Raw genomic sequence first — 27342 nt, forward strand, 5'->3', positions numbered from 1 at the left:
TAAATCATATATACAGTTCAGTGATTTATTTTAAGACATTTTATTCTGTATAGTGAAGCTGATTTTGGAGCATATGTGAACCTGAAGAAAATTATGATCTGAATAAGAGAGGAATTAGCAGTTATGAGATGAAAACTGAAAATGCAATGTTAGCAACAGAAAGCACAAAAAGACAAAACATTGACATCTGCTTAACTAATTGTACAGTATCCACCTGCTTTGATGCTTATATTTATCATTATAGCTACGGTGGCATAATAAGCTTTTTATTTACTACATGTTTCAGATTAAGACAGGTGGTTGCCTATACACTAATGCAGGAATTGAGACCACTCAGCAGTGAAGCCTTTATTGACGGTATTAAGAAGTCCTCTGCCAGAGCAAGATTTTTTGTGCTATTAAACAAATAACCAGTTGCTACTGTTTTAAGATATTTATGTCTAAGCTTGGGTAGTCTTGGTGAAACATAATGAAGACCCCCCCCCCCTTCCCATCTTGCAAAATGAATGGACCAATTAGGTGAAGGGAGAGGAGCCGTTGGACAATAGAAATGTGAATTTTTGAACATTCTCTGGACAAGACCCATGTAGTTAAACCTGGGTGTTGTGAAAAGAACGAGGCTATCAGGAGAACAACACAAGATTTGTTAATATGTGTCATATAAATTTAGAGTAATCCGTTCACAGATTGTATTAGAAGCATAAAGGTAGGAAGTTTCATTCATAAAGGGTTCTCTACAGCATGGTATTTAAAGTATGTTGCCATGCACTAGATACTTGCATCAATTTCTGTATGGTTGGCTTTTTTCCCTGCTGAAAAAGAAGTTCTGAACATCATATTTCAGACAACAAGTTATTTAAAATTAGTAGATTGCCTTTCCCTTGTATGGCTGAGAGGTTTATGAAAATGGTACTTCTACTGTGATTAGACAGTACATACTTTGCATTCATATCTGAGTCAGTTTTACTTTTGTCTTTCCCCTTCTCAACAGGAGAGAAGCCGTAAGATGGAGCTGGAGAAGTCTTACTCTGAAGAAACTGGTGGCAGGAAATTTTCCACAAATCCAGATGCATTAAAGAGGGTAATTGGATATACATTGACTGTTTCTTTCCTTCTCCTTAAGAAAACATTAGCTGTTGCTGTGAAGTAAAGCTTTTACTCTTAGAGGTTGGGTGTTAAGCAATGCTACATTTCTTGATAAGCCAACAAATCCATCGTTTCCCAGTTGATCAAATGATAGCCTACCTCATTTCATTTCTGATGTGTAGTTGGTCATTTGGGCAACCAATTCCCCGAAAATCCTATGATAATGTACAACCTACCAAAATGGTAGGTCAGCAGAATCTGACATTTTTTCCTTCCAAGGCGTGGTGACACTGATTTTATTCAAACAATGGAGGGGAGGCAGAGCATATTCCCCTACATGGCAGGTATCTGTGGCTTTGATCACCACAGGAAAATCTTTAACAGCATTTTCTCTGAATTATCATATTGGCCATGAGCTTTTGACCTACCATATTATCTTTATTATTTTAATCTCAAGATCTTGAGGTATGCGCTAGAGACACAATATTTATCTTGTTGTGTGGTGACAGTGCAGGGGGAGTAAAATTGTTTTCATGAGTGATTGCCTGTTTAGTAAGTTCTTGGGCTGATTGAGATAGTCTGAATGTGTTAATATATTGAGAGGGGCTCTTTTTGCCGTGAGCATAAGCTGTAACACCTACATTTGTTACTTTTGTGCTCTGTTGTGTATCTTTTCTTAAAAACCTCAAGCTCATATTTATTTTAATTAATTTATTTCATTTGTTAAGTTGGAAGGCAAACTCATCACAAGACCTTTTTCAACCACAACCCATGCCAAATCCCTGGCGCAAAAAAAAGGTATATGATAGACAGTATTTGAACAAAATATTTAAATATAGATTGATTACTTAGTTATGTTAGACCAATTAGTGTAGTGGTTAAGGCCTTCGTCTCCCATGCAGAGTATACAAGGTTTGAGCCTTCCCTCTGGCTAATACCTGGGTGGGGTTTGCATGTTTTCCCTGTGCCTCTGTGAGGTTTCTACCATCTCCCAAAAAATGCTGTGTTTCCACCTCAAACTCACCTAGGAATGGAGTTGTAGACAGCAGTACAGACTCTAGACTGTGCCAATAGGAGGGAAAAATTGTATTGTCGGGCAGCAACTATGGTACGCGGTATCCTCAAGATAGGATAACGTGGATCATAGACTGAGAGTAGTATCATGGCTAACAACTCAATGGTATAAAAATTGACTTTTAGGTAATTCAGTTATGTTGACTATCACCAAAAATGGGCATGGGTAAGTTGCTGGTGATAAGTTGGTTGAGGTCCCAGCCTACACCTATGTATGCCAGGGACCCATGCTAATGGTGGGGAGGGGTGAATGTGTCCCTATTTGGCCAGTGTTTGCCTGCCATAATGCTCTGTAGCCCTGTGTTAGTAAGCTGCTGGTCCAGTTGCACAGCTTGCATTACTTGGGTTAGCTGTGTTAAACAAAAGCTGGAAGTAAAACCCATCAACTTGCGAAACATAAAGTAAGGATTACTACACTCTGTGTAGGCTCATTGACAGGCTGCAGCTTGGGAATGGATGACATAATGTTAAGAAGGAGGCTGGACATCCTGTGTCCCTAGCGAGGAGAACAAACTGGAAATGGTATGGGAATTGTGGTGAGGGAGAGTCTTCAGAAGGCAGTGAAGGATGTCATCAGAATTAGTGACAGTCTCTTAGCAGTCCGGGTCCAGTGTAAGGATAAAGGCACCTTTCCTAATCTCAGCCTATGCCCCAGAGCAGGGGTGTGATAGAGAAAAAAAAGAGTACATTCAGAGAGAAGTTGCAGGACCTGTAATTTAAAGCAGGTTAACAGGAATTGGTGTTGATAATGGGAACTTGAATGCACATATTGTAACGGACAGAACAGGATATGAGGACTGTCAAGGTCCATATGAGTGGGGGCAATAGGAATAAAGAAGAAGTGATTCTAGACTTCTGTCTGGCAAATGGCTTGATGATGACCAGCATATGGTTCAGCAAAAGAGAGAGTCACAAAGATCACATACAAGAGTGGTTAACATGCAACACAGGTAGACATCCTCCTATTAAGGAAGGAGCATTGGGGTAAAATCAGCGGTTGCAAAGATGTCCTTCAAGGATGCATCTGCAGTCCTAACAAATGGGTTGTCCTGTCGTCAGGCAGCCCTTCGGTCGGCCGGATTCCAAAGTCTGGGTCTGGCCTTGGCTGGTGTCGCACTTCACCCGACGTCATCTCTGCTGGTCTTCGGGTATAAAGGCATCAGCCGACGCCATTTTCCTCAGTCTTTCTTGCCGCGTGGCGCCCGAAGCAGAAGCTGTTCGCAAGTGCCGGTCGGTCAGATCCAGAGATTACTACTACCGAATACTACTTCGAAGACTTCTAAAAGCTAAGTACCCCGTTGGGGACTCTTTCTTGCCTCAGCCGATGTCAGAAAAAGTAAATAACTGTTTAACTTGTGGGAAACAAATACCTCATAAAGATTTCCACTCTTACTGCTTACCTTGTATAGGCCCAGACCACGGCGTAGCAGCCTGTTTAGCCTGTGCTTCTTCAACCGACGAACGCTTAGGCCGGTCGGAGTTTGCTGAACAGTTTTTCGCTCAGATTTTGCGTACATTATGCCGCCGGATCCTCCGACTTCTCAAATTGTTAAAAAGCAAAGAAAAGACCGACACTCGCGGTCCGCGGTTTCGGCCGAAACCACGGTTAAGCAAACCGCGAGTGTCTCGGTTTCAGCCGAAACCGAGCAAACGGGTCAATCTTCAGCCGAATCTATGACTACTACCGAGGCCCCTGCTACCCTAGTTGAATCGGCCTCTGAAGTTTTGCCTACTAATGTGGTTCCTTTAGAATTATCGGACACCATCCCTTTGGATGTCTCTACCCCAGCACGTGGTGCTGCTAGGCCTCCTGCAGCCATGTCTATTAAGGCCTTTGCCAGGGCTAAAGCAGCCAAAACTGCTAAGTCAGTGCCTGTAAAGCCCCCCACACACAGGCCCAGTTCCAGTTCTCAAATGCTTACTCTGGCAGAGGATCTCATCTCTTTAATAAAGGGATCCCAATCTCGCCCAGACAGGGCCTCTCAGCCTCCTGAAAAGAGCCCCCAGAGCCAGTGTCCTCAGATGTTTCTTCTGATGATTCCGACATTACAGACCATCCAGAGGCTCCTTTTTCTACTTATGAAGATTCCGATGCTGAAGAATCTATTCCATCTGCCTCTCCACCAGAGGAATTTTCCTCTGGGGAAACCTTACATGCCAGGAGAGAGCAATTCCAATGGCAGGGACAAGATTTCTCACATTCTAGAAAAAGGCTTAGGACCTTTCTACACTTACCGCAACATAGGCCCTTAGCTATACCTCCAGTTCTTCCTGTTGTGGATGATGCATTTAATGATGTTTGCACTGCTCCTGATACTTTACCTCCAGCCCCTACCAAACCCGATAGGTTTTACAGGGTCCCGGACACTCATCACCACCTATACAAGGCCCCACTTGCAGATCCTGAGACTATCTCCCAGGGGCCTAAGGCAGTAGCTTCGACCTCAGCAAAACACCCTCCTTCTGAAAGGGAATCCAGGTCCTTAGAGAGATGGGGTAAAAAAGTTTACACCTCTGCTACTCTCTCAGCTAGAGCTTTGAACTGTCAGTTTCATATGATCCAATACCAAGAGTTTATGCTTGATCAGTTAACTAAGAAACTGTCCTCTGATGATTCCTTAGATAAGAAATATGTTTTAGAAATGGTGAATAACATTCAACAGGTTAGTAACCATTCTTTAAAATGTGGCTATGATGCACTGGAGGCTTCATTTAGATCAGCCATGACTGGCACAGTTATAAGAAGGCATGCATGGTTGAAAGAACAGGTCTTGCCGGATCATGTTAAAGCAAAGCTGTTAGATGCTCCTATGGATAAGGCCAGTCTATTTGGTTCTCCTGCCCAGCAAGTAATGAAGAAAATGGAAGACAAGGCAAAATCTGTACAAACAGTTAAAGATTTCTTACAGGTTCAGCCCCAAGGTTTAGCAGGAACTGGCCTTCCAAAAATTGGTCCTTTCCAGACTCCTCTAAATCTCAGAGAGGCAGGAATAGACGTTCCAGAGGCAGAAATCAATCCAGAGGAGGTGCCTACAGAGGACGCCAGTGGCAAGGCAATAACCAGCGAGGCACAGACACAACCACTGCCACTGCAACAGGACAATCACAGTGACTTGGCTCTGACACCGCCTACCAGGGAACAAATAGCAGCACCCTTAGGCGGAAAGTTAACCTTATTTTCAAAAAATTGGCACTATATCACAAAAGACAAGTGGATTTTGCAGACTATAGACCAAGGCTACAGGTCCCATTACCACACCTTACCAGTAAAAAGAGGAATGCCAAACCTACCTCCAAATCAGAAAACAGAAGCTCTAAAGCAGATAGCTCAATTAACAAAAATGAGAGCTGTGGAAAGAGTACCACCATCAGAACAGGGCAAAGGATTCTACTCCAGACTCTTCCTAGTACCAAGAAAAGAGAAAAGTTGGAGACCTATTCTCGACCTGTCCGCCTTGAACACATTCATCATTGTTCCAAAATTCAAAATGCTGACCTTACAGCAACTTCTTCCCATGCTGGGCAAGGAGTGTTGGCTGGTAACTCTAGATCTCAAGGAGGCATACCTGCACGTCCCCATACGACCAAATTGCAGAAGATACCTCAGTTTTCTTGCAGGATCAGAGCATTATCAATTCTCAGCATTGCCCTTTGGCTTATCTACTGCGCCCAGAGTATTCACAAAATGCCTGGCATCAGTAATCGCTCATTGCAGGCTACAGGGAATCCAAATTTATCCATACCTGGACGACTGCCTGATACAAGCGGACAACAAAAGCAAGCTGACAAAAGACTTACAAAAAGTCATTTGCTTACTACAAGCCCTGGGATACACAGTCAATTTAAAAAAGTCAAGACTAATACCATCCCAAACAAGAACATTCTTGGGTGCAGAATTGGACACAGTAAAACAGATGGCATTCCTAACTGCAGAAAAACAAGAACAACTCCCTCTTTACTTCCTGGCATTAACAAAGCAGCACAAACTAACAGCAAGAAAAGTACTGCAGGCCTTAGGCTTCATGGCATCATGCATAATCCTGGTCCCCCATGCCAGACTGCATATGAGAAAACTACAGTGGTACCTAAAGAATTTATGGTCTCAACACAGGCACAGCTTAGAAACCGAAATACCACTAATCCCATGCCTGAAACAAGAGTTCCTATGGTGGGCTCAAGCATGCCAGTCAAACCTAGGCTTGCCCTTCCACAACTTTCAAGCAAGCCAAACCATCACAACGGACGCCTCAGACCTAGGTCGGGGGGCCCACATGCTAGACAAATGCATACAAGGATTATGGACCCCAGATCAACTGCACCTGCACATAAATCAAAAAGAAATGCTGGCAGTAAAACTAGCAACCCAGAATTTCAGACCATTCCTCAAAGAAGGCCATTTGATGATAAGGACAGACAACACCACAGTCATGTGGTACATCAACAAACAGGGAGGCACTCATTCATACCCCCTATGCCGAATGACTCTGGACCTATGGAATATGGCTCTGAGCTACAACATTCAGCTACAAGCAATATTTGTACCGGGAAAAGAAAACATCCTAGCAGACATGTTAAGCAGAACAACCTCGGATGCTCACAAATGGATGCTACACCCGGACATCTTCAAGGCCATCACACAGAAATGGGGAATGCCACAAATAGACCTATTTGCATCCCCACTCAATCACCAGCTCAAGAAATTCTGCACAAGGACATACCACCCACTTGCATGGAAGGTGGACTCTCTATCCTTCAGTTGGAAAGGCCTGACAGCATATGCATTTCCACCTCTTCCTTTGATGCACAAGGTACTACTGAAAATCAAAGAGGAGCGTCCAAGGCTAATTCTGATAGCTCCAAATTGGCCAAGACAACACTGGTATCCATTGCTGAGGAGCATGTCTCAGGGCAGAACGTGGACACTACCCCTGATGCCTTTGATGTTAACTCAGAACAACTACAACATCATGCATCCAAATCTAAAAACTCTGCAACTGACTGCCTGGAACATTACATAACAGCAACTAACCCAGATTTATCCCAAAGGGTTAAAGACATTATCCTGGAGGCCCGCAGACCTTCAACAAGAAGGAACTATGCAGGAAAATGGAAAAGGTTTGTCATTTGGAGCACTGAAAGAGGAAAAGATGTGTCAAAGATAGATATTGCCAACATCCTGGAGTATTTGGCAGAGCTTCTCCATACAGGCCTGTCCTATTCCTCCATCAAGATACATGCATCAGCTATTTCTGCAGAATACAGCTTCGATCCCCCTGTCTTCTCACATCCTCTACTCAGGCAGTTCCTCAGAGGAATCAAGAATGTAAAACCTCCTAGGAAACCACCATTACCAGCATGGGACTTGAACTTTGTGCTAGAAAAATTGACACTCCCTCCATTCGAACCAGCAGCAACAGCAGATCTTCAACACCTATCCTGGAAAACTGCTTTCCTACTGGCAATTACTTCAGCAAGAAGGGTTTCGGAACTACAGGCCTTAATGGCAGTACAACCCTTCCTAATCTTCCATCAAGATAGAGTATCCATGAGAACTAATTCTACATTTATGCCTAAGGTGGTATCCAGAGTGTCTCTAAAGCAGGCAATCCACCTACCTACCTTCTTTCCCAATCCACAGAACAGGGGGGAAAGACTGCTGCATACCTTGGATGTACATAGACAGTTGCGCTACTACCTGGACAGAACCAAGGGCAATAGAAAAACTGACCAGCTTCTAGTAGCCTATGCAACAGGAAGGGAAGGAAAAGCAATTTCCAAACAGACAATCTCCAAATGGATAGGAAATTGCATAAGATTCTGTTACTCCTACCATGGAAAGCCAATTCCACAGAACATAAGACCTCACTCTACAAGGGCTACAGCCACTACCACAGCTTTCTTACGATGAGTGGCTACCAAGGACATTATTGAGGCGGCTACTTGGACCTCCGTGCATACATTTGCCAAGCATTATAACTTACCACTATACTCTAGAACCCGAGCAGGGTTTCCCACTGCTGTACTGCAAGGGATCCTAACTACACCATAATTCTATTTCCTCCTCCCCTAGTTTGGCTATGGTATTCTACCCATTTGTTAGGACTGCAGATGCATCCTTGAAGGACATAGTACAGTTTTGTACCTACCATAAATGTAGATGTCCGAACAGGATAGCATCTGCAGTCAGGATTACCCACCCTCCTTCCCCTCTGTGGTACTCCTAGGGTATTTACCCTCCAAATAGCTAGCTGGGGGGGATCTCTTATGGTGTATTTGTTTGTATATATATGTACATACATGCTTATTTTTTGTGTTTGCCTTCTACCTTTTTGGAAACATTGGCATTTATCCAAATTTAGCTTTCCAAGAGGGCAACTGGCATCTGGGGCAAGAAACACTGAGGAAAATGGCGTCGGCTGATGCCTTTATACCCGAAGACCAGCAGAGATGACGTCGGGTGAAGTGCGACACCAGCCGAGGCCAGACCCAGACTTTGGAATTCGGCCGACCGAAGGGCTGCCTGACGACAGGACAACCCATTTGTTAGGACTGCAGATGCTATCCTGTTCGGACATCTACATTTATGGTAGGTACAAAACTGTACCTTTTCTCCAGTGAAACAGCCATCCCTCAGCATAAACCACTGGTTGCCACAATCAGCTGCAAGCAGTGGTCAGAGAATGCTAGAAGGTCAACAGAGACTAGGCTAAAAACAATTGAAGTTGACTGGAGAGAAAGCACAGGAGTTCAAGGAATTACTGAAAGTTCTAGCACCTCAGGAAGAACAGAAAGTAGGTGGTGTTGATGAAAGGCAGTTCCTCAAAACTGCATATATGAGGACTATAGAACAGGTATGCAGCTGAGCCAGGTATGGAAGTAAGGTACATAAGGAAAGCTGGTAATGGTGTCCAGGAAATCATCAGAGTAAAGGAGTGCAGGAAAAATGGGAGATATAAAAGACCGGACCAGACTAAGAAAGAATACTGGTTGGCTGGCAAAGATAGGAGTTCAGTAGTGAAGAATAAGGCATTAGAGGCACTCTACCAACTTTTGGAAAATGACTATAGATAGTACAAAGAAACTGTTATCAGATTGCAAGACAAAGACAGAAAGGTAAAGAAGGTAGTCCGTCACCCTTCATAAGGGATGCCAGCAACAACCTGCTCAACAGTCCGCGGGATATCAAAGGCAGATGTAAGGAGTATTTTCAGCATCTTCTGAATAAAGAAAACTTCATAATAGCTGTACTGCCACAGCCACTGCCTATAGTAAAATAAGAGGTGGAGCTCAAACTAAAAGAAGTTAAAATAGCACTCAGGAAAACAGTCAGGGAAAGCAGCCACAACAGGTATGATCAAGATGTTGGATGAGGCAGAAGCGACATTGCTCTTGAGGATACTCATAGCAGTATGAAGAGAGAGGTTAATCCCAGGTGACTGATGAATAATTACTAGTGCCAGTGTACAAGAACAAAGGGGACACAACTGAGCAGTACAGAGATATTGAATTCCTGTCACATTGCATGAAAGTTCTGGAGAGGGTGTTTGCTTCTACTACTCTGCATATTTGTTTATCAGAGTAGTAGAAAGTAAGATCGGAGAAGAGCAGTTCATATCAGGATGCAGCACAACCAACCCAATTTTTGCAGTGAGAAAGATAGCTGAAAAGAAACTAGAGATGAGGAAAGAGTCCAATTGGGCATTCCCCAACTTGGAGAAAGCATATGCTAAGATAACAAGAAGGCTGATTTGTGCAGTCCTGTGATGGTTCATAGTTTCAGAAACATTGATAGAATTAATGAAGGCTATGCACAAGGACCCAGTGATTCATGTTGAACAGTGTTCAGTCTCACAGAGGTGTTCCCATTGTGAGTGGGTGTACATCAGGGTTCCACTCTGAACCCAATGCTGTTCATACTGATGATTGACTACATTAACAAATAGGTTATGGAGTGGGAGCAAATTGACAAAGTTGCTGTATGCAGATGATGTAGCATTACAGGCACACTCTGAGCAAGAACATCAGCAAAGGAAAGGGAGATTATATGCAAAACTGAAGGCACATGGTATGAAACTAAGTGCAGATAAGACAGTTGTAATAGTAGTACATGGAAATCAGAAGAAGCTGAGAATTGAGATAGAAGGAATATAGTGGAATAGGGTTAACAACTTCAAGTATGTGGGAGGGGTGGTTGAAGAGAAGGGAAGTTTGAATGAGGAGGTCAAAGCTAGAATCAGAGGTGTTACAGCCACATGGAACTGAGTGTCTGGGGTATTGCATGACAGAGGAATGCAAAAGAAGCTGAAAAGTAAGGTGTACAAAATGGTGGTGCAACCAGTAACCCTTATGGTACAGAGACCTGGACAGTAAAGGCAGAGCATAGGCATTGAGGAAGCTAGAAATGATGGAGTTGAGGTGCCTGAGATGGGTGGTAAGATGTACACTTTGGAGCAGATGAAGAAATGAGGATATCTGAGCATAATCTCAAGTAGCAGCAATTGCGGAGAAGGTAAAAGAGAACAGATTATGGTAGTTTAGTGAAGCAGATTTGAGACAGACAGGAAGAAGGTGAGAGAAAAACGAGAGCATCCAGAGAAGAGGTGGATGGATAACATGAGAGAGAACCTGCAACGGTCTAACATGACTGGCCTGACTGTCGAAGAGGGGGTCCCTTTCAAAGGATCGAAACTTCAGAACATTGAACCTCTGATCATCGCAGACCAGATTATTGAATCTTTGAAATATTGAATCTAAGAAAAAAATCCAAAACATGAAAACTTATTTCACGTTTTTTTTGCAGGGGGCAAGCCCCCCTGCACCCCCCACTGCTACTTAAATATACCAACTCGGAGGTCACACTACAGTGAAGAGAAAGATATGTTTCCTGTTCAACACTGTACGGCGATCTCCATTCACAAGGTTTAGGGTTGCCACCTTCGTTCACGGCTAAAACCGGAGCCACGCCACGCCCCTCGCGTCACCAGTAACCCCGCCCGCCCCACCCCCTCTCCTGCCAACAATACCGCCCATTTTGTGATGTCACAACAGCATCACTCAACGGGAACGCCCTCTTTTTTCGTTCCCGCCGCCTGCTTTTGGCTGATTTGCTATGCTTTTCTGTAAGAAAAGCATAGTAAATCAGCCGATCAACGGGAACGCCCTCTTTTTTTGCTCCCGCCGCCTGCTTTTGGCTGATTTGCTATGCTTTTCTGTAAGAAAAGCATAGTAAATCAGCGGATTAAACTCCGATAGTCTGTTTCCTTTTTGAAACAGAATACCGGAGTTTGTACAGTGTTTTCCGGACTACCGGAGAATCAGTTTGATTTCCTGATAGTCCGGAAAAAAACCGAAGGGGTGGCAAGCCTAACAAGGTTCGATATTTCAAAATTTCAGTCATCTGGTCTTAACAAATCAGTGATTCGATGTTTTGAAATTTTGATCATCTGATGGAGACCCGACCAGAGTCGACAAGATCCCCTGTAGGAAATGGAGAAAAATGGAGTTGATTGTGATGATGACAACTTCAAATTAGTTAACACTTGAAGAATGTTGATTCAGTAGAATGTGCAGTTAATTGGTTAGATTGTAGATTCGGTGACCTATAATAGAACAGTGATGCATGAAAAGACAGTCATAAAGTCATTTTGATGTACAAGCAAATTAAAAATGAATAAATGGAGGAAGATTTTGGAGAAAAATGAGAAAGTGCTGGATAGTATAGAGATACAAAATTTAAGATATGAAAATTTAGAAAATAGCTTATGTTTGTAGCAGGTGTCACACTTTATGCCTATATACTGATCTTTGCAACAGGGTTAAAAGCTGCATGCCCCACCTCAATGGCCTGAGCATTCTAATTATGTGTGAAGTTTGGATCACTTCCTGATGTTAGTAAGTTCAGCCTTATTACATATAAAGCTGGATCTTCCAAATGTTGCCTGCACTCATGTTTTCCTAGGCTAAGTAGGGATCACATTTCTACTTAAGAACACACCCGCCTTAAGCACCATTTCTGTTTTTGCCCCTTCATCATCTTCATTCTACTGCCCTCCAACCCTTCTTTGATTCTGTAGCCACCTTGCTGACTCTTTTCCAGTCATTTACTGTCTAGTAAGTCCCACGCCCAATATTTTTGTACTCCTACTTTTCACTGAACTGATCTCCTTAGATTACTTCCTTAACCTCCTACTCTCATTATCTTAAGATCCTTAATAGTCTGCATCTTATTCTTTTCTTCCCCTTACCCTTCATTATCCATTTTGGTTGATATTTTTCATTCCACATTATCCGTTTCATGTTGTCCTACTTGACATACCACTTGTTTTTTCTTTCCAAATGTTCTTCATTACATCTTTGTTCTCATTCCTTGCTCCAACCTTTATCCTCCCACATAGTGCAGGAGAAATGCATACAGGTAGTCATGCAGTTAAATACACCTCTTAATCCCAGGCACAGGGATGTTGAAAACAGACCAAAGGGACATGCCCACCCTGAGAGCAGAATCTTAAGAAAAGGTCTTCTGGAAGAGCACAGGAGGTTGGTTGTCAGGTTTTATAACCACTGCTGAGACCCTTCCCAAAAATCTAACAGCTGTAGTTAACGTTCACGTACCTTGTTTTTGTGGGAATGCAATGCAATATGTTTACCCACAATTTTTGGATTATGAACAGTGTATCCAATGTTGTCTTTTCTGCCTGGTTCAACTCGTGGTTTATCAGACTGACACAGATTCAACTCTGGTCTTCTTTCAGAGACTTTGGTTCTAGAGCTGTGCCTCCTCTACTCTTAATACATTGCTCCCACTATCCAACTCAGATCTTGAGAGACCACAGTGTGGTCGACAAGCTCCTGCTTTTGTATCCTTTTCTGGTTGCAGACTTTTTGGATTTCCTCTACTCTTTTTGGTTAGCTTCTTAGTATAGTTAGCGAAATATTTTAGTGTTGGTAAGCTGCAACTTATCATTTGCTAAGTGCTCGGTGGCGTGTTTGTGTGGTCCTACCTTTTTATCCTGCATTGTTTTCCTTAAAAAAAAAAAAAAAAAAAAAAAAAAAACTTGGTAGTTACTTTCTTAGTTAATATTGCTGTTATTGTTTGGGTTTGTCTGCAAGTGCTTAGACTGATAGGTAGTTAGGTTAGTAGGCTTGGTGTACCTTGTTTTTGTCTTTCCTGATAGAGATGCAAAAGCCACATGCAAAAAACACTTGGCTACCATCGGTAAGGAAAGGAAAAAAGAGAAGAGGTTTAAGAAGTGTGTGGCTCGTGGACACAAGCTACCAGCTGAAGATGCTAATGATCAACATGTGTACTGCCTCAGCACATCACACCTCGATGCCAGGTACAGTATTTGTTGTGGGTACAAGGCTACAAAACTGGTACTGAAGGGTTTGCTATCACCCCTGCCTCTTCCTCTTGCCTGTCACCTTTGATGACACCTGACAAGAGTGAATGGGATTGAGCAGAGAGACTCAAAATCTCAGGTCAAAGTCAGAGAGGACTGCAGTCAAGCAAGCAGCTCCCAGAGCTTTGGATCAGTCACCCCATTTATCCTGGGTCCGATCACCTGTGTTGCTGGTGTCTGGGACATCAGTATCCCTTACCTGCATTATCTTCAGTCCCTTTTAAATTAAGGGAGGGAGTGGCTCAGGCAGGCTTCACACTCCCTTTAACACCGATCACACCGAGGGAATTTTCACATGAATCTTCCCCTTCTCCACCCTGGATCTGAGCTTCTCCGATTCAGATCCAGTTGTCAGATCCTAATACCAGTAAAAGGTTCTCTCCGTACCTTCTTCGCTGGCCTTGTCAGTTTGCTTCACCCAGTCTATGGGGACTTTAAAATCTTCTGACTTGGAACAGTTGATGCTGTATTTTTCAGGCCGAGATGCAGTTAGAGCTCCTTCTTTCTGCCTTGGGACTATTGCCAATGGGTTTATTACCATTCTTTACCTTTCCTCTTCTGGTCCTTTTGGCTCCATGGTTTGTGGATCTGGTTAATTTACCACTGCTGAAGTCAGACACTGACCCCTTCCTTGGCTTTCCTGACTCTGGTGTGTCAGAACCAGGAATGCCTAGGAGCTGAGAGTTTGGGGGTAGTAGTCCTGTGCTTGAAGTTAACTCTTCAAGTCTGAGTCATCCCTTCCTCTCATGGTGGTGTCACTTAGCAGTTTGGCTCCAGTCTTGGCATTGGAGGTCTGGTTAGTGGTAGAGACTGGTGTGTTGCTTGAGTCTTCTGGTCCACTGACTGTCTGCTTCAAGCTTTCGGTCTCGGCTTTGGCTTTTAATGCTGAAGAGAGGATTTTGTGTAGGTCAAAGATGGATTGGTTGGCAGCAGCTGGGTATCCTCCACCATCTTAGGTGTCTGGGCCTGTGAATGTGCATCAGCTAGGTCCTGGACAGCCCAGTCCTCTGGGCCTCCAAATATCCCTGTCATCAGGGTTCTCCTTCAGGGACTCCTGTTCAGGAGGGACATAGTAGGAGCCAGTGCAAGAGGAAGTACATAGATTTCCCAAAGAATTGTTCATCTAGGACACTGAACCCTATTAAGGGGGAGGGTTCCCCAAATCCCCCAACAATGACACTTGTTTCGGCGATCTCTTGGGAGTTGAGACAGCTAAGGAGCTGCACAACTGAAGCTTCTTCCCTGAAGGATTAAATGTTTTTGGAGGCCTTTGGTACAGGCCTATCGATGTCCTGAGTGGTCCCCCTCTGGACTTGCTCCTCAGTGTGGTGTCCTGTAAGACAGTGGATAGGATGTTGGCACCACCTAAGGACCACCTCACCGAGTAAGGATTCCAAGGTTGATGTGATCGCAGTGGTGGCAGCCACTAAGAAGGATATTTAGGGAGAGTTAGGGAGAGTTTTCCATGGTCCGTCCCCCGAAGAGTCCCAGGCTGTGCATTGAGAGAGCTTAATTATTTAGCTAATTTGACAAGCAGCAAGCACCTACATTGCTATGCACCAACATGGACATGCGTTGATGCACTTGTGCAACTTTGCAGACTGCTGTAAGGTATCCTTTGTCAAAGTCCCATACAATGTTTTTTAGTTGTTTGACCCAAAGGTCTAGGACACTTTAGCTAGGAGCAAGCAGGATGAAAAGACTCTTTTCTGCCATCGGAGTGTGATTTGCCACCCCCAGCAGTCTTTCTAAAGAAACCAGAAAGGTGGCAAAGTTTTTTTATTAGTCACAGCAGCCTTTTCAGGATGCTCCTAGTGAGGGTTTACCTCATGGTGGGAGGGGTATAACCACACCTGACGCCGTATACTTGACATGGGTACTCCGCAGAATCAGGGCTTCTGTGGATCTTTCTCTGGGAGGCCTTTTAAACATAGCTGAAGGGTTGCCAAACTACCTGTCTCTTGATTCAGTTGGGGGGGGGGGGGTCGCTTGGCTCTCCACCCAAAAGCTTTGGTAGCCATTACCTTAGAATTGTGGATGTTGAGAGTTTTAACCAGAGGATATAATTTCATTTTTGTTTGCACCAAGAGAATCAAGAAAATCCCTGCCAGACATTTCACCCCATCAGAGAGAAGGAGATTCAGAACCTGCTGGTCATTCAAGTCATCCAGGAGGTCACACCAGGCCAACAATGATCCAGGGTCTAAGCCACATTCTTTTTGGTACCAAAGAGTGACCTAAAACCAATTTTGTATCTATGCAAGCTGAACTGTTATATCAAATTGACCAAGCTCAGATTGTCACATTTCAGTCCATTCTAGCTGTGTTGAGGAAGGAGGGTAAGATGTGCTTGTTAGATCTCAAGGATACATACCATCTTATAAAGATTGCAAGGCAGTCCTGGCTATTTCTGTGCTTTTGGCTGAGAGCTGATGATTATCAGTTCTGAGCATTGCCCTTTGGCCACACTATAGCCACCCCTAAGGTGTTCAGCAAGTGCATGGCAGTTGTGGCAGCCTGGCTAAGGCTGCAGGGGTTCCATATCTTCCTGTACCTGGACAATCAAAGCTCAGGACTTCTTACTGCAGTTGTGGCTGTCCTCTGGGATCACCGTGAATAAGGACATTTCCAATTTGGAGCCAGTACAAGCATTAGTTCATAAGCTGTCCTGATATGGTTTCTCAAACAGCAAAAAACTCCAGTCCACAGGTTAATGTGTCTTCTAGCAGAAGTATGTCATCTGCTTTTATCTCTGAAAAACTCTGCCAACTTGATTCTGAGACTCCTGGGGCACATGGCAGCATCAGTTTGCTTTGTACTATACTATAGTGAAATACCATATGAGGATTCTGCAGTGGACACTAGCAGCTCAGTAGCTGTATTTAACTCATTGCATGGATTTTCTGTTTACTGTAAAAACAGTTGAGCTTAGGTCAAATGGTGGTTGGAGCCCCCTGTTGTCACCACCGGGTGACCTTTCATTCCTTTCCATCCTCAGACCACAGTCACTGTGGATGCCTGTTTCTGGGGTGGGCATGGAGCATTACAAAAGGAAGACAGTCCAGGTAATGTGGTCATCTTCCAAGACCAATCTATATGTCAGTGTGTTGAAGATGAGGGTGGTGTTCTAGAGCTGTAGGCCTTTTAGGACCTCCTCCCCAAGGGTGTGATTGTGGACCAGATGAACGTGTTTGTGGTTTGGTACTTAATCAAGGGTGAACACTGTCTTACTGTCTTTGTCAGGAGGCCATGACAGTGTGGCAATGGGCAATTCTCCTCTCAGTGGTTTCTGACTGCAGTGTACATCCTGAAGAAAACCAACATCTTGGCAAACATTTTAAGCAGGAACATCCTCCTTCCTCACGAGTAGTCCCTAAACCCAGAGATAGCAGCTCAGATTTCCTGACACTGGGGAACTTCCTGCTAAAATCAGTTTGCAATATTAAATGCAGCAGTTTTTACAGCCTGGGTCCGCCTGAGGGACAGTCACAAAGGGGTGTTCTGCTGTATGCTTGACCCCTGTGACCTGCCTACTCCCTTCATAATCAAGTTTCCTCAGAAAGCAGCCTGATTCAGGGCGATGGTGATTCTCATTGTCTCATTCTGGCCTTAATTACATCAACTACTCTGGGTGCTGAATCCTATTCTGGGGCTGATTAGCCCATTCAGTAAGAGTTTTCAGCCAAACCTTCATACCACATGATTTTTCCAATTCCAGTTATGGCCAAGGATCTCAAGCCCTCTGACAGTTATCAATATTCTGTCATCTTCCCACAAACTTTCTACATGGAGGTAGCTTATAAATGCTTGGTCTTCAATGTCCTGTTTGGATACAGGACATCATTATTTTTGGAAAACCTTGTCTAGCCTTAGAAAGTACCCCCACCCAGGTAGTTTGCCTTAGTAACAGTCTATGAATCAGTTTATGCTAATACATGGAAAATGTTTGCAGTTTGGGCATTGTCTAAAGGTCTAGACCCCCTTTCCGCCCCAGTTGATGATATTCTGAATTTTCTTGCTGATCTCTTTCAATTTAGTTTGTTATTCTGCTGTTGAGGTTCAGCTTGCCGCTATTTCTAATTTTCACAATTTTAGGGATAGTACACTTGTTTCCCTGAAGATCTCCAGGGACTTCTTGAGGGATAGCTTTTTGTTACATCTACCAGTTCAGAATCAAGTTTTGCCTTGCAATCTAGTGTTGATGTGGCAAGCACTAGCTAGCTCTTCCTTTGACTAACATTTACCTGAAGGTGCTATCTTGGAAAACTGTTTTTCTGATGATTACCTCTGCTAGATTGATTTCTGAGCTGCATGCATTATCCTCTATCCCTTCCCATTTGATTTTTCATAAGGACAGGGCTACCCTCAGGATTAACAGGTTGCCGTGGAATCTACTGTGACCAAGCTTATTCATTTGTCTGCCTAAGTCCCTAATTTTAGTAATAAGGGTGAATATTTGCTTCACTGGATGGGCATTCATAGAAAACAAATTTTATTTAGACAGAACCAAATCCTTTAGAAAAACAGAGCAGCTCTTTTGTTTCCTTTTGCAAGACCAGGCTGGGAAAGCCTCTGTCTAAAGCGGCCTTATCCAAATACCTTTCTGATTGCATTTCCTTGTGCATACTTTGGCAGGAAGATTCCTATCTACAAAACCTAAGGGTCATTGTAGTAGGGCAGTTACAACATTTACTACCTTTTTCTCCCGAGTGTCTATTGATGACATCTGTGCCACTGCCACTTGGTCTAACACTCGCACATTTGTGTTCCGTTACAAAGCAGATGCACACTCAAGGTATAAGGCCTCTCTTGGTTTCATCATTCTGCAAAACATTCTCTCCCAGGACATGAGATGATATGTGGCTGAGGACTGTATCCCACATGTTGAAGCTGGATGAAAAAGATATTGGATATGAAAATGATGTGCTTACCTGAACAATAGGTCCATGATGTCTGTTTCCATCCAGTTCAGCCATCCCTTTCTCCCTCGTATCCACCTGTTAGTAGTACTTTGCCTCCTGTTTTATTGGCCAGTCGAGCTTTTGGGGTCTCCCCCTTTTGGGTCCTTGATTAAGTTCCTGGAGTTATTCTACTTTTCCTAGGAGCAGTTTTAGAGGCCAACTCAATCTGAGGTGGATGATGGAAGAGTGAATTTGGGGTATTTGAGGGGGAGCTGTGGAAACTAACTATCCCAGCCGAGTGTAGCCACCCGGACATCTCAAATGCGCAGGTGAAAGCTGCTCTCTAAAGCTAAAAACACAGCATCAATGGGACCGGATGGTGTCCCCGGCTGTGTGCTACATGAGCTAAATGAGGAATTAAACCTGTACATAAGGCAGCTGTTTAATCTCAGCCTTACCACAGGATACGTGCCCAAGGAGTGGCGTACGGCAACTGTGGTCCCACTCCACAAAGGCGGCACCTCTACGGACCCTGGTAATTACCGCCCCATAAGCTTAACACGTCTAGTCTGCAAAGCTATGGAGAAGATCATAATGGAGCTCATAAACAAAGATATAGGGGACTTGCAGACATTGGACCCGACCCAGTTTGGCTTTGTCAAGGGAAGATCATGCCTTTTGAACTTGGTCGACTTCTTCGAAACAGTCACCAAGGCCATTGATGAGGGAAAGGCAGTCCATACAGCCTACCTTGACCTTGCAAAGGCTTTCGACACAATACCCCACTCAGGTATTGTAGAAAAACATACCAGCTTAAATGTAAACCCATATGTCACAAGATGGGTTGCAAACTGGCTTAAGGACAGAACCCACAGGGTTAGAGTTGCTGGCGCTATGTCAGACTCCAAGCCGGTCACAAGTGGTGTCCCACAGGGCTCGGTCCTTGGCCCCCTATTGTTTGGCATCTACTTCTCAGAAGTACAGGCCAACATGGGAGGACTTTGGCTGACAAAGTTTGCAGACGACTGCAAACTGGGCGCCATAGTGGAAAGTGCATCGGACAATGATATCCTTCAGAAGGGACTCACGGAAACAGATAGCTGGTGCCAGAGCCATGGCCTGAAGTTAAACGCCAAAAAATGTATAGTCCTACCCTTCGGGAAAAACAAGGTAACCCCAAGCTACCATATAGGTGGCAATCCACTAAGCACAGAAGAGGTTATCAGGGACCTGGGGACCCAGGTTGACAGTGGCCTTTCTTTTGACACTCACGTTGCTAAAGTGGTTAGAAAGACCTTCTACATTGCCCACCTGATCATGAAGGGATTCACATCCAGATCTAGTGAGGTCATTGTTCCCCTGTACTCTTCACTTATCAGACCAATGATAGAGTACAATGCCCCATTCGGGATGTATCTCACCCGACATCTGCAGCAATTGGAGAGACCCCAAAAGTTCCTCACCAAAAGGATAAAGGGACTCCAAAATCTGTCATATGCTGCCAGATTGAAGAAACTCCAGCTCTATTCAGTCGCATACCGTCTGCTCAGAGGTGACATGTGCCTGACATACAAGGCCATGTCCAACCCGGAATTAATGGACATGCTCCACCTCAAAAAATCCAAATCCACCAAAACCACTAGAGCAAGCGACTTAAACCTTAGCACGGATATAAATAGGACGTGCTGGAGGGATAGATTTAGCTCAGAGGTGACATGTGCCTGACATACAAGGCCATGTCCAACCCGGAATTAATGGACATGCTCCACCTCAAAAAATCCAAATCCACCAAAACCACTAGAGCAAGCGACTTAAACCTTAGCATGGATATAAATAGGACGTGCTGGAGGGATAGATTTATCACTCAGAGACTCCCTATGCTGTGGAATAAAATCCCTGTCCATGTGAGGCAGAGCACCTCGCTGACTCTGTTCAAGAGAAATCTAGACCTGTGGATGGGAGATCGTAGGTTTACCCCGGGAATCATCTCTGTGTCACTGCTGGACAGAGGCACAACAAACTAATGGGCACAGTATTTTTTCATATAAGGGGTGGCGTAAGCCACAAAAATTTGGGCTAGGCTTATAAATGCCTTAGGGCAGATAGCCTAGTATAAACCTATGAACCTATGAACCTAAGTCTCTGAAAGAAGGATGGAATCTGATTTGGTTGGATCCTATAACCCACAGGTTGAACCAGATAATAAACAACATGGATCTGTCATTATGGTAAGTACATAATTTCCGTTTATTTCTGGGTTAACATCGTTTTTTTTTTAATCTGAGAAAAATGTTGTTTTTTGATAGCAACTACATTTAATTAGCATTTTGAAGGGCTGAGACTCTAGCAATGGGCATTAACAAAGAGAAAATCTGAAAAGATTAAGGGTGTAGCACACTATGGGGCACTTTAATTTCAGCAGTTGAAATGTAGCAGTTCTGTAAATTCTGCTGAAAACAGTATAATCTTTGTCTCTGGTTATACAGTTCACTGAACAGTAAACCGTATAATCCTTGTCTCAGGTTGTCACGTGAAACTGAGATTTATAAAGCATATTGAAAAGCCTTCATAATGAGTATGAAATCTGTATTCTGTAAAGAAATGTTATTGAGTATTATTTGTTTAGATAATGTAAACAGAGAAGATATTGTCAGTAGTATGCAGAAAAATAATCAAGCGTGATAGCACAAGTTGTCCACCAAAATCAAAATCAACATCAACATTATTAGGAGGTAGAAATAAAGGAAGTACAAAAGATGACTAAAGACACGTAAGCCATGCAGGCAGTGTCCAGCAAGTGTAATCAGTGGTTGATATGGTCAGTGCTGTTGGTAACCTTTGGCTATAATGTAAACAAGAGCTGTTAATAGGAGAAGGCAGAGCAGTTTCCCATTGTATCATTAATGGGAAGAAGCAAGGCATACTTTTCCTAAGTGGCATTGAGTTTCAAAGTTTAGAAATAGTGTGGAATTTTAATGAATAATGAGAGATTCAGTTGATAACAATTGATCACTGTCACAAAGGAGTACAGGAGAAAGTCCACAATTCTGAAAGTTGTTTTTCCACCCAGTTGAATCCTCTGTACTATGTACAGCAGCTTGTAAGAAGGGATAATGTCCGTACATATCATAGCTATTGCTGTCAACTGTGTCCTGTGGATATATGCAGCTTTAACTGAGCATACTGACAGCATAGCCATTAGCAAGGAAGGGAAGAAATCCTTTTTGATCTGCAACTTTAGTTCATGGGATTGAGAGCTCATCAGGGCTACATATGCACATACAAGAAATTAATCTAGTGAAATCAAATATGGAAATCGGGATATGTTAACATTGCTAACACCTTCAGGAAAAGTACTTTCTGTTTTTTAGATTGGCCATTTAGAACATATTAAACAGTAAAAGTTAAGTGGCATTGAACTACTTTCCAGAGGTTCAGCAGAACTTTTTGTCCTTCATTCAGCAGAGGACAGGTTCTGATGAAGCAGTAGGTAACAGTGACGCTACCACCACTAAAGTTACCATAGCTGGTATGTAGAAACAATAAACATAAATCAAGACAATAAGTGGTGCATATGAGGCTGTAACATTCGTAATGGTGAAAGTGGATCATGCATAGACCTTTGAGGACTGCTTTGTCAGCAATTACTGCATTTTCATGTATTTATTTATTTATTGACATTTGATTACCAGGAAAGTCTGACTGGATAGAAGCCCATTTTCAGTGGAGGCCCACGGAGAAAAGCTCTGAATTATTACAAAACATTTTAAGAGCAATAATTTTATAATCTTTAAAAATAAAACAGTAACATTTGCAGTTTAAATAATTACAACAAATTAGACGCAATGTAAAAACATTAGTTAAAAATTTATACGAGTTACAGTATATGACAATTTAATATTTAGAGAAACTTTAGACAGTTTGCAGAGAAAGTAAAGGTAAGTTAGTCTAATACAAATAGGAACTGCAATATGAGTTGAGGGGAAAACAGACTTATGGTATACTTAGAGAGAGTCAGGGAAGAGAACTAGCAGTAAAGAAGTAAGTGAAGAAGGGACAGTAAGGAAGTATAAGGAATGAAAAGATAATCTGCTGTTTTATAATGTTGAGCGGTAAAGTATGTAGGTTAAGAACATCTGACTTGAGTTCTAGAAAACTAGCAATATTGTTAAATCACGCCAGTCACTGATTTTACCTTCTTTCACTTTAAACCTTGTAAGTTGAATTGTTTTGATTTTTTATTCCTCTAAATTTCAAATGTTAAACTCTATAACCCTCTTTAATCACAGGTGAAGATTTTTATGTTTCTTTTTGTTATTTATTTGAATGTACCTCCCTCAATCACGTGTATGACTTCACTAGTTTGCATCTGCAGAAACATCCTACTTAAGTTATATACTTTGTACTTTTGCAGCAGTTATCAGTGAAGAAAGAAAGGAAACGAGTTGTCACTGAGCCTAACCAGCCTGACCAGACTACATCCCCTGGTCACACCCATGCAAAACACGATACTTCTCCGAAGGTAGGATTTGTGCACATTTATTAACAGAATTCAAATTTTGCTTTGTGAATTACCGACATCAGAGTAGTTAACAGAGGTGTATTTGTTCTACCGGTTCATTGCCCCCCCCCCCCCCCCCCACACACACACACACACGTATCTATAGGCAGTTTGGGTGATTGCTGGTTAACCTAATTGTATATAACTGGGATGCTGGAGTAAAAGCTCACATGGAGACACAAGACATGTAGACAGTGCACATATTGCAATCAAGCAGAGTCAAACTACAAAACCAGTGAGCTGTGCTAAATGCTGACAGTGAGAACAACTCTGCTATAATTAAAGAAGTACTTTATAATTCATAGAGATATATGATTCTCAGTTTTTCAGTATTAGAAGTATTTTGCTAACTACAGATCTTACATTAAGGACACTCTGTCTTCAGTGAGTACTGCCTGAGTTCATCATTTCCACTTAGGGTTTGGCAAAAAATTGAAGATTCCAATCTCTGAGATATCTCCTTGCTTATTCTGATGCTTGCCTTGATATCATAGGTGGAATATGTTAGGGTCTAGCACCCATCCCATTTTTTTATGCTCAGGTGAGATCAAACCACGGTCTTCATTCATTTCTACACTTGACTGTTATCACATAAGTCAAGATTCACACCAGAATTCCCTGTATTATCCTAGCACTGTTGTACATCAGTTCTCTCAGTTTCTGCAGGTGAATTTGAACCTGTTCTACTGTTCTGTTTTAGTGAAATACTACGGTATCAGCAGAGGTGCACCTTTGAACTCCCACTTTAGAACTGTAAGGGGGGGCAGTGCAGGCTGAGCCCATGGTTCACTGGCCATTGTTTGAAGCTGACCAGGCTGATGTTGCAGAGCAGAACCTTGTATCACTTATGTCTGCATTGTCTGTACTCTGATTGTAGGAATTCTGACTTAGAACCCTTTCTTCTTCTTGACAGCTGTGTGCAGACAGTGCCATTTGAGGAAGGGTATATGGGGTCATCCCATGGCAGGGTTTGGTTCCTGTTTGATATCTTTTGTGAGCTTGAGTCAATTTTGCAGGAGTGTATCCTTAGTGTGTGGTTCTGCAGTACCCAGTCTGGAGTGGGTCTGACTTCATGTGCACTACATTTCGATGGTACACTGCTAGATGCCATTTCTGCATCACCCACTGCCAGCATTTGTCAGTTTCCTGCTTGTGATCATGTGACACAGTACTCAAACTTCTATCTGCATACCGTTGGGGGGGGGGGCTTGTCACTTCCTTTTCTGTGGCAGCTTTAAGACTTTAAAGGATTCACAGGCAATTGTTTGAAAGAAAGGTAAAAACTGTAGGACCATACTTTCTTCCTCTTAGATAAACCCATGTGGCTCAGAATTTTGAGGAAACATTATGAACTAATTTTGCCCCAGTTTCTTCCCTTCAAAAAAGAAGAAAAAAAAAACATTTGGATTATCTGGTGAAGAAGTCTGAGAAGCTCTGGATCCTCCTCCCCCAGCTCATGAGGCCAGTCCTTAAGGATACGGCCCAAGCCAACTCAGAGCTTTTTTTTTTTCATCCATTTCTTTTAGGCCATAAGAAGAAACATTTCTTTTGCATACAACAACTGAATGAGTAGAGCCCCTTACTAGGCATTTTTCAGCAGAAATCCCAAAGACCACAACACTTATCACCTTTCAGCTAACAAGGAATGCAACGCTTTAGGCGGGTGTGTTTTCAGGATATGCTATTTTTTATAAGTAGCCATTTGTTTGTATATGTAGTAAAGATAATATTAAGGTGTCATTTTCTAGTGCATTAGCTGTTGTGGCTGTCAATGCTGTTACACTATATGGTATGGAAGCAGATAGTGAAAGAAATAGCCACGGTTGATCGAGATACTTTGGGTATAACCATTTAATGTATGCGTTTTCTAAGGTTTTGTTTAAGGAATAATACTTTTGTGGTTAAAGGTACTTCAGCAATGCGGGACTGCAGTAGAAGCATTGGGAAGACATTTTTTAACAGTTTAAATGTTTTAGATTCATTTACTCTTATTCACAATACTTTGGAAGTATATTTTATGGAATGAACCATTTCATACGTTAATTGATTTTAATAGTTTAATCAGTAATTTGTTCATTTTCATTTTGGCCACCTAGATAAAATATAAGGAACTCCAAAGCAAATAGGCTTGGACATCATATTCCTAGTTAACCAGTCATGAGACATTGATGCATGCAACTTGTATCTAGTCCCCTTAACCCATAATAACACCTACAGGAAATGCTTGCCCAAAAGCTGCTACGAACCACTGACCTGGCAGCAGCACCACCCCTTGCTGGACTGAGCAGTTTAATTCCTTTAGATTGTCACAAACAGTAAACCTTTTATGCGAACACTGTATCATATACCATGCCACTATAAAGTTAACAAAAATGTGTTTTATAAAAGTTAGATGCTCCTTGCTTAACTACCTATCATACACTGACCCCTCTCTTTCTTTTGATCGCAGGAAAATTTTCCCCAGCTTAGAATCTATATCCACATTACAACTGTATGTACCAAATGGATCCATTGGAAGAATGCAAAGAACCTAAAAATTGCACATGTTTGTTAGAAGCATACTGAGCAAAATTCATTCTAATTATAATTGGCTTGACTTTTATCAACCAGGTCACTTAGTCTCCACTACTTGGCCGAAGTCAGCAAACACCACAGTCATTCTCACTGGCTATGCCTTTATCCAAAGAGAGTGAATGTTCACAAAGTGTCTGGTGGAGTTTATAAAGGATGAACTCTCCTGGTGTAGGTCTGATACTAAGATACCGAGTACTGTACTTTCATGGAGAATTTCTCATTGTCATTTTCAAACTTAACTCACTTGCCTTGGTATACCGCTTCATAAAGACAAATCAGAAGATTAAGAGGCCTTGTTCTTGCTATAATTGCACACCAGCTCTGAAAGTATAATTTCAGACGACTTTAATGTCAACTGGAAGCTCCAGTGATGACTCCAGTCATTCCTTTAAGGAGCTATTTTGACATTTTTTTTTCAAATTGTTGCCTTAACCACTCATACTGACAAAGATATTTGAAAAAGCTTACTAAGTGGGATACTTCTGTCAAAAATTCTCAAGTTGGTATGCTGTCTAACATAAGTGATCTCGTGTCTACATTTATCTGAAACGCAGGAAAAAATCCGCAAGCACCAAAGATTTCAGTATTTCCATAATTTTGCCAGGTGTGATACCTCAGCTCTCATGTCTGGATTGTAGAGTGCAGTCAATACTCCACATTATGATCTTGCTTTGGAAGCTGCATACAGTTTTACTTGTATCTTTCTACGTATCCTAAACATATCGGTGCCACCATGCTATGAATTGTTCCAGACTGTCAAAAATGGTTTCTGTTAATGAGTGGCTTTGAGCAGTGTACCATAAATTCAGACTTGGAAATGTTGACATTGTTCTTGATTCAGAGCATACAACATAGGTTTATAGGTATTTACTAAGCTAATGGCCACAAGGGCCTTTTTAAGCCTAGCCATGCATCCCAAATCTCTGACAAGTTCTCATGCCCATGAAAAGTGTAAGCATGGGCCTGGAAGATGAACCATTTACAAATTACCTGTGACCATTAGAGACATAGATGCCAAACCAGGGATAAATTTCTGGTTTCCCATCCAGTTGTCCAAGTTGCACTTTGAGTTAGGGAGGAACTCTGCTTCACATGGATGGGGAGCCTATTCCATAGACTGGGTAGTCTCTGGGATACATACCTATCTCTTCAGCAGGTCCTGTTAATATCACAGGCAAGGTTTAGGTCTTTAGAATGGGTAATTCTGGTGCTGTTCGTTGTGTGGCTATGCAGGAGGTCTGTCAGAGTGGTGTCTGACAATACCCTGTACGCCAGGCATCTGTCTTCCCTCAAAAGCCTGTGGGAGACAGAATACAAATAGGGCCTTGAGACAGTCTGCATAGGATATTTTACTGTTGCCCTGTATTCTTTTAGTGAGAAACCTCTCTGGACATTTGAATTGTTGAATATGCCTGATTAGGTACATACCAAAGGGGGCACTGTACTCAGTGATAGGTCTGATGAGTGCCGAATACAGTGGGACAATGGCTTCCTAGAGCTTAGATGCCATACCTTTTAAGTTGCACAACACAGAATGGTTTCCTCACCACTGTAAACATGTGATGGTCAAAGGCTAGATTACTATCTGTGTGTGTCCCTAAGTCCCTGACTACTGGGTCAACTCTAAGGGGTGTGTTGTCAATATGATAGTTACCAGGGATGGATAACTTCCCAAAAGATACTATTATGCATTTCTTGGCATTTAGTTTTAGTCCATGGCTCTGACACCAGTTGTTTCTGTGTCAGC

At 42.6% G+C, this 27342-nt stretch overlaps 1 protein-coding gene across 2 annotated transcripts in view; it reads left to right on the plus strand.

The window, feature by feature from the left end:
• Window positions 1-27342, plus strand: part of PHLDB3 (pleckstrin homology like domain family B member 3) — a 647234-nt gene that overhangs the window by 484665 nt on the left and 135227 nt on the right. For both annotated transcript variants that reach the window (XM_044080540.1, XM_044080538.1), the window contains exons 8-9: window positions 992-1081; window positions 22875-22982. In XM_044080540.1, the coding sequence (XP_043936475.1) occupies window positions 992-1081; window positions 22875-22982 (198 nt within the window). The remainder of the gene's footprint in view (window positions 1-991; window positions 1082-22874; window positions 22983-27342) is intronic.

Source organism: Protopterus annectens, chromosome 8.part0 (genome assembly GCF_019279795.1).
Source record: "Protopterus annectens isolate FY-2018-M chromosome 8.part0, PAN1.0, whole genome shotgun sequence".
Lineage (NCBI taxonomy): Eukaryota > Metazoa > Chordata > Ceratodontiformes > Protopteridae > Protopterus > Protopterus annectens.